This window comes from Actinia tenebrosa, unplaced genomic scaffold (genome assembly GCF_029948245.1).
Source record: "Actinia tenebrosa isolate PJP-AT-01 unplaced genomic scaffold, QUT_ActTen_1.0 PGA_scaffold0__85_contigs__length_37466705, whole genome shotgun sequence".
In the NCBI taxonomy this organism is placed as follows: domain Eukaryota; kingdom Metazoa; phylum Cnidaria; class Anthozoa; order Actiniaria; family Actiniidae; genus Actinia; species Actinia tenebrosa.
The window spans coordinates 29162531-29170996 of NW_028292569.1; the positions used below are offsets into that span (position 1 = coordinate 29162531).

General features: G+C 35.6%; 1 protein-coding gene across 1 annotated transcript; it reads right to left on the minus strand.

Annotated features, from left to right (window-relative positions):
* Positions 1-414: 414 nt before the first annotated feature.
* Positions 415-7918, minus strand: LOC116306628 (uncharacterized). The gene is made up of 4 exons (XM_031716706.2): positions 7452-7918; positions 3245-3394; positions 2854-3150; positions 415-1639 (listed from the first exon to the last, which is right to left on the minus strand). The coding sequence occupies exons 1-4, from the start codon at positions 7549-7551 to the stop codon at positions 1380-1382; spliced, it is 807 nt and encodes a 268-aa protein (XP_031572566.2). The 5' UTR covers positions 7552-7918; the 3' UTR covers positions 415-1379.
* Between the last annotated feature and the right edge of the window lie 548 nt (positions 7919-8466).

The window sequence follows — 8466 nt, forward strand, 5'->3', positions numbered from 1 at the left end:
ACCAATGAAATATCTATTTTTCTCTATTTCGAAAAATTGATATCTTCACACGTGAAAATAACACCATTGCGATGGCTATTCAAAGATACACGGAAAGAATTGCCTGAAAAAGCCAAAACATACTTCATTGATAATTATATAATAAACAGAACATTACATGGGCGCTTGGAGATACGCTTAGAGATCTTTTCAACACTCGAAGATAAAATTCGTATCTCCGCGCGCCCATGTAATATCCTCTATATCTCACTGTTTTACCATTTCAGACCTCGTACATTACCTTGATGAATTTGTTCATATATAGAGGCTTTGCCCCATAACTTTATCACAGCCATCGCAGGAGGCAGGAACGATTGAATCTGGTCTAATCTGATTTACGTGAGAACAAATTCGGTTTCCCAGGATGGGGGGGCGGGGGGGACTTTTGTTGTGCCTCCTGTGGCATGGCTGCCATCACGTGATATCACGTGATGGTGCAAAGCCTCTATTTTCGAATAATACCACTAATGAATGACAAGTAATCTGAAAGGGATAGTGGTCAGTCCATGCAAATAGAAAATCACTTCGTGATGTAAAATATTTAGACATCATTTCTTTGACTGCTATTTTTGTCATCAACATCATTGACTAGTAAACAAGAACTTAATTTAGTTGCACACCAGTATAAATTGCGAGAGTCTTGGGTTCAGTTAGCACCCCAAAATAGAGGCTTTGCAACCATCACGTGCAGGCAGCCATGACAGGAGGCAGACACAATTGAATCCGATCTAATCTGGTTAACACATAAAGGATTCAGTTTCCCAAGGGAATTAGACTCTATTGTTGTGCCCCCTGTCGTGGCTGCCATCACGTGGTGATACTTCCTCTAGATTTCCAGGTGTGTAAGGTCCCTATGGATGGATTTCAATCATGCCAAAGGGGGTGAAACAACAAAAGAAACAACTGCCGTGTATGGCTCAGGTCAAGCGTCGAACTTGACATGAGCCGAACTCAATAATATCAAAGAAAAATGCCTTGTTATCCATTTTTTTCAATTTGGTTCGACTCATGTGAAGTTCGACGTTTGACCCGAGCCTTAGTCGATATAACAAAATAATTCATTTCACCATTATTTTGTTGAATTTAATCAAGATGGCGCTTACGACGTCATGTGCAAACGAAGAATTCTCGCGACATGAATTGGAATTCGACGCTTTTGGAAAAGTAATGCTTGTAAATAGATATGAATACTGTTTGATTCATAATAATTCAGTGATATAAACAAGCTAGGAAGGGTACGCCCTTTAAGACATATAGAGACATTAGTAAAACAAAAGGTCCATTTCCAAGCTTTCCTTCCTCGTTTCTGGCTACGTTTTTTGAGCCCCTTTCCTTACAATTCAAAATCCAGCCTTAGTAATTTCAAAATACTGGAACCCTTTTCTGGAGGACGTAGAAAATGCGCCTTTTTGATCGTTTATTTCACATAATCTTTCTTTCTTTGTCGTATCATATTCAATATTAAACGACAGGCATCCAGGTGTATTCAAGCATCCCATGCCGCATTCAAGAACATTTCCAACAGTTGTAGTCTTCGTCACCGAGTTCTTCAGAGCCTTGTCTTTCCATTCATTTTTTGTTGTGAAAAAACGGAATCTTCCTAAAAAATGAAAACGTCAAAATACGTTGTTTTTAAATGATCTTAGGAAACAATTGGCTTTGTAAACGCTTTGACCACTTTTTGGAGGGAGGGGGTCCTTTCTTGGTAACATCAGGTAGTGTTGCATGCAGCGATTTCTCTTTAAAGTTTTCGCACAAAAAATGATATGTTTCGACTTCAGATTTGAAGAAAAAAAAAGCACTAATTTATTCGCATCAGTGAATACGGAAGGAGATATTGAGGAAAGGAGATATTGAAGAGAACTTCTAAGTACCTATTAAATTTTGCAATTTGCAGCGATTTAATTTTCTGCCAAGAAAAGTTAGAAAGGAATTTTAATTTGCGCGTTTATCTGTAACATAGTTCGTTGCGATCCAAAACATTTTTATTGGATGCGAAAAAAATGCGCTGGAAATATAATAGTCACACGTACTCTTTACTAAAACATCTATCCTAACGACATCATCATCATCATCATCTATTGCTGTCGTGGGTCAACCACATAGCTGATTCTACATAAAGTAAATAGTTGAATGGTAAAATATTTCTTGATTTGAGTGATGCGTCTTTGAGTGAAGGTTTATATTTCCAATATGCTAATGAGTGAGTCTATTAAGGCTTAATTAAATATGCAAAATTGAACTGGTTTACACAAACAGCATTTAAAAAGCGTCATTATTTTACTCATGTTTTACATGAAAGTTAAATTGATTTAGTTTCCTCATAATGATCAGCATTAAGTATTACCAAGAGAAAATGAACTAAGAGAAGGAATCCCCGTGCCCCATCATGTGCACACTTTGACGCTTCTTTTTTTTAGAATCATTGATGCTATTTTTAACTCGTTACCATGCCCGCGCGTTAATCATGCTTCCTTTTAATGACTCGTTTTAGGACCATAAAGCGCCATAATTCTCTATGTCCACAACAAAAACACAGGCTTTGTTTACTGCAAGACTGGAAGCCGTCTACCCTCAAGAAATCAACCAATCAGGTTCTTCGCTCAAAATAGCATCAAACTGTGCACATGATAGCTACAAGGCTATATAGGTAGGATTCCTTCTCTTAGTTCATATTCTCTTGGTATTACTATATAGATACGACAAAAACACTCAAATACCTTAATGACGGAAAACGTGCTGAATATAATCGAATGCATGCGCAAACGTTTTTTTTTTCTTAAGTGTACACCGAAAGATTGTTAGTATTCTTACTTTCATTGCATCTTGTAACCAGCAATCGTCTGCAGTAAATCTCCATGTCATTGCCAGCATCGTTAGTCCATATAAACTTTGCACCGTGAGCAATATCGTGTTTCTGTCCCCATGGTAATACAATTCCCCCGTGAGTATTTGTAGAGAGTTCTTGGGCCGGGGACCAATCCAGATCGTCAAAGGTCTTCTTGTTCCATCCTGCCTCTAGTTTTGGCGTGCATTTCCAATTGTGATCTGTTATAAGGCCGTTGCCAAGAGACGCAAGAATAGCATTGCTCAAAGAAGAGGAATTTATTCCTAAACACATCAAACGAAACACAGTTTAAAAACAATTCTCTTAATACGTAGCCATAGCAATGTTTGAGTGTGTTTATAAGAGTTGTGCATTTACCTTTACATTTGACTGCAATGACTTCAGAGCCAGTGCTAATGACGTACTTTCCTATAGTCGGGTATTCTTCTCCTCCAATGTACTTACCATCTATGTACACATCCAGATAATTATCACAGGTGATGTTTAACTGGATGTTTTGATTTATACCTAAAAGAAAAGAGAAGATTCAGATCCTTAATAAGCTTCTTTACTTTGGGTGTAATAATATTTTCCATTTCAGACCATGTGTCATTTCCAAGAGCATCATTTCTTTGTTTAACTGTTGCACATGAGTGGACACTTGAATAAAGATTTAGTATAGCTCTCCAACAGAGAATTTCATCCTCAATATAGAGAATAGACCTATCACGGATGCGCTTGACTGACCACGAAACAATGGTTTGAAGTCGAAATTGAACTTGATTCTTTTATTCATCAAGTTCAACCTCGACTTGAAACCATTGTTTCGTGGCCAGTCAAGCGAATTCGGGATAGGTCTATTGGCGAATTGTCCATATTCATGTGTCTCCACATGCGCAACCGTTAAAAAATGAAAAATAAAATGAAATAAAATACTCTAGGAAATTTAAATGACGGACGATTTGAAATGGGAAATGATTATGCCCATGGTAAAGTTAGAGGCCTTGGACTATACAGTCAATTCAAAAAATGTTGTCGTCGACCAACTCAAGCCTACGCGACTGGACCGAAAGGAACTCTGGGTAGTAAACATTGAAGCCGAGTTGACTCCATAATTTTATCTGACTAGTTATGCCTGGTAAAACTGTCCAATACGATCTCGCGACTTATTTTAGTTTTGACCAATCAAAATCGACCCTAATAAACAAATAATCGCATGTTAAGAGCCTCTTGACATGTTATAAACTATTTATCACCCTTTTCTCCTCTGAGCAGATATCTTATCTTATCGTTGTATAAAGTTGGATCTCTAACGATGCATGCACACACTACATACACCATGCTCTCTCACTGTGAAAAGAGTCGGCGCAAGCGCAAACGCAACCAAATGGAAGATTCAGTTGTTCTTGCGATAGCTTGCGCTTGTGCTTATGATTGAGTCAGCTTGCGTCGCATTTGCATTTGAGCCATGCTTTATGAACAGTATGAACTTGTCCAATTGTCTATTCAATATTCTAATAATGCCCTTCCACTTCATGCGTTTTCATATCATTTATGCATTTTGTTATCTCTATCCTATAAGAATATATTATACATCCTATCATATCAGTATATATTTTGATATATCCTTCCTGTAAGAAAACGTCCTAACATGCCATTTATGCATTTTGATTAGATACATCTCCCCATTTTTTTTTCTTTCTTTTTTTTTTTTTTTTTTTTTTTTACAAATTCCTAATAATTTTTTTTTTTTTTTGATCAAGCAAAAAGGCAGTGTTGTTGTTGAAAATAGTACATTAAACTGAATAACAATCCAAAGTCAGTGCGCGCAGTAGTATAACATTTGAAATTTTGATTAAATTTGAGAGCTATAGAAAAAGAACCGGAAGATGGAAAGCTTTTGTTAGATCAATGATGAATCGATAACATGGGGACAGCAGTGGTGCCAGTCGGAAGAAACCTCAAATAGTAGAACTTCACATTAGAGAAATAATACTCAGACTGCAAACGTGTTGATATAAAAGCTGTTTAATTTTGACACAATTGCCAAACAAGACTGATTAAGAATAAAACGCCTCACTAGTGATAGAAAAAGAAACAATATGAAAATTATGGAGATTTAAGGCGTATTTTTTTATAATCATATCTAGCTGATCTGAGAGAAAATGCTAGCCAATCAGAATCAAGAAAATTTGAGAAGCTGACTGTGTCCCTTTGCTTTCTTGAAATTGTCGATTTCAAGGCCGCCAAACGAAAAAAAAACTTTGTTAATAAGAGGTTTATAGAGTACAAACACTAAAAGTGTGCAACACTTTGCACTATTTAGTAGTAAATAGTGCTAATTAAACAATAGAAAACAATAGGATTAGTATAATTTAACAGTATTTAGTGGTATTTAGGTCACACACTTATTAGTGTTTGTACTCTAGCATTAACATAATAATTAATTAGTTTTATATTTTTATTACGATGGTAGATTGTTATTATTGTTATTGTTGTTGTTGTTGTTGTTATTACTATTATTGTTATTATTATTATTATCATTATTATTATTATTATCATTTTCACTGGTCATTTTCACAGGCTTCAGCATAACACTGCATTTTTGCAAATTCTTTAAAATTAGTGAAAAGGAATCGCAATGACCTGCAAGTATTCAGATAAAAATAAGAATATGTGTCTTTGTCGGGAAGGTTTGCAAAAGGTTAAGGGAATTGTAGGGAAACGATGAAAACGTGGACACGTTTGCCGTTTGCGCGGGGAAGGAAAGAAGGGGATCTTAATCTGCCTACACTATTTCAGATCAACTGGATATTAAGTAATTTGTTTTTTTTTCAAACATTCGATGTTCTTGTTTTATAATCGATACTTTGAAACCATCTATTTGCTTTTAATTGTCAATGCCAGGGCACGGCTAACTCGCAGATGGAATAGGAATTTAGCGTTTGAACAATAAAAGCCGGTTAAAGATTCGTCAAGTCAATAACGAGACCTAACAAATCGAATCTACTAACAGACATCAGAGGTGAGAGGCGATGGAGTGCACTACGTCTTGCGCACGACCTCGCTGTAGTGCAGCAAAAGGCAAAACGTAAATAACAGATATTAAGATAGTGAATTTTGTGAACCGATGAAAATCAGTCAGGTATGCGTTTGGGAACCAGACAAGAAACGTCCATATGTTCTATTGGATCCGGCGGAGAGAACTGGCTTTACTTACGATATACCGCGACAATTTCAGATTTGGGTGACGCGTAGTTCTATATGAGATTAATAAACTAGATATACAAAAGTGCCCTTTTATAGTCAGTGCCCGAAAATGTCGATATTTATTTCTATATACTGATCTCAATCAGTTCAGCATTCGTTATACGTTCGCGCATGATCCACATTGTTTTTGAACACCCAGTTACTAAATCAGTATCACTGGTCAACAAATTCGGCGCGTTCATTTATCATGCATAATTTCTTAAGTAAAAGACATTTAAAAATTAATTTTTGAACTAAGTTCTCCTTAGAAAAGAAATTAGTATTCCACTCGTGAATCTAGAAATACTAACACACGTGACTCAGAGAAAACGTAGCCTTATGATTGGTTAATTCAACTTCGGCACGTGCTCACGTCCATAATAGAACTCGGGCTGCCTATGGTTGGATGGCAGAACGATAAAATCCCTTTGCTCTCTTTTTCATTTAAAACGATTGTATTGTTCCTGCCATCTAACATGTCTGCCTCTATAGTAATTGAAAAATGCTGACAGACCATTGCGCATGCTCTAAAGGCTGAATCTAGTATTACGTAGTACGTGAGCTTTTGAGGCAGGCAGCTGTAGTAGACTCATTAGACGTATAGATCGCTACCATAGTGTCAAATCAATTTATCTCCTAATATCCGCTATCAAATTGAATACCGTATAGATTTGTTACCACGAACAATAAAATCTACATATTAGAAAATTTAAGAAGAACCGTGAATTTGGATTTTCGATATCAAGTTGAACGCGTGGCGGAGAAATAAGCTCCTTAGGTCTTTAGTCTCTTTTCACGGAAATATTTCAAGTAGAAACGTCAATTTATTGAAGTATGTGGAGTTCTTTGTTTGGTCTAAGGACTACTGCAAGGTCTTACCCACACTAAACATATGAATAAATCCTTTAAAAATAAATAAAGAAAAGAGAAAAGGACTCGAAAAAATGGATAAGCCGAAGAAACAGAAACAATTTCCTAACGTTAGGTTTTCTTTAGAAATGTTCAATAAAAACGTTTTCTTTATTTAAATAAATTAAATCGACTTTGAAAAAAGAAGATTGATGTTTACATAGACAAACATTCTTAAAAAACATTTTTTTTCCTGTTCAGAGAAAAAAAGCAAAAATTCTGAAACATTTCTCTTAAAGTTAAAAAATAGTTAAGATTTGAAGAATTGAAAAATAAAAGTATTTTAAATTCTAAAAAATATCGAATTTCACAAAGACAATATTGAGTTATGATTTTTTGAAGCTGGCATCGTCCTAAAGAAATAACAATAAGATGAACGAATATAAAAATATCTTATTCAAAATATATCACGATGCGAGGCTCTTACCAGTTTCACTGCACCCAGATGATTCGCTTCGAGCGATCCAAGAGTGAATTTCCAGGCATAAAATAGTTCTCCAGAACATATATTTTACCTTTGACTTCATTGCACCGAAAAACTCCTTCCACAGTCCTTCCTCTTTTTATCAGTTTAGTTTCCTTTTGTAATTTCTAAATTGATAGGTGGTACACACATTTACGTATCAAATCCACGGGAAGCGGTGCTTCAAACAAGGTTAGTAAATACATAACTTTCCAAGGAAATAATTGCTTAAATTCATTTGCCGTTCTCATCTGAAAGGTACATTACTTCGTATGAACTAAATTGACCAAGAAAAATTAAATTTATGAAATGGATCCTGTGCATAAATAAGCCAATAGCAAGTCAGCCTTTTCTTTTCAGTAAATCCCTCTGTTTATAGAGTATCGTTTGTGATTGATTGAAATAGGAGACTTACTATGTCAGCCACAGTCTGATATTCTTTCGCTATACAGTATATTGATGTTATAATCTTTCAGTCACCTCAGGTTTTTAATATTGTTTACTTTGTACTTGAGTTGAATGAAAAAAGGAAGGTCAAAATGACAAGCTGCACAAATCATTTGACGGGGCGTAAAGGGCGCCGCAAAGGAAATGTTGCGGCAATCTTGTACGAAGCACAAAAGGGAACTCTACGAAATAATATAAAAGCAAAATGAAGAAAGATTAAAGGCGCTCCAAGTTAACAGATAAAACATCAGCTCAATAAAAAAAATATGTAAATATCCTTTAATAATTAGAATTTTTAATTCAGAATGCAAAAGAGAAAACAAGGAAAGGAAGGAAGTAGGAAGGAAGGAAGGAAAAGGGAAAGAAAGAAAAAAGAGAGAAGAATTTAAATCATGATGTGCCGTAAATTTGAAAATGAGCAAAAATTTAATTGTAATGAGGTGAAAAGATGTTGCCAGAAGGCTTACTTTCTAATTAATTTGAAGTGGCCTAAGTTCCAATCAGCTCTCTGGGAAACTCATTAGAACTGCAC

Excerpts from the sequence above, each read along its gene's own strand:
- LOC116306628 (XM_031716706.2), bottom strand. The coding sequence starts at position 7,551 with ATGAAGTCAAAGGTAAAATATATGTTCTGGAGAACTATTTTATGCCTG. Across the intron at positions 3,395-7,451 it reads ATCTGGGTGCAGTGAAACTG|GTATAAATCAAAACATCCAG; the intron begins GTAAGAGCCTCG and ends CTTTTCTTTTAG. Across the intron at positions 1,640-2,853 it reads GGTTACAAGATGCAATGAAA|GAAGATTCCGTTTTTTCACA; the intron begins GTAAGAATACTA and ends TTCATTTTTTAG.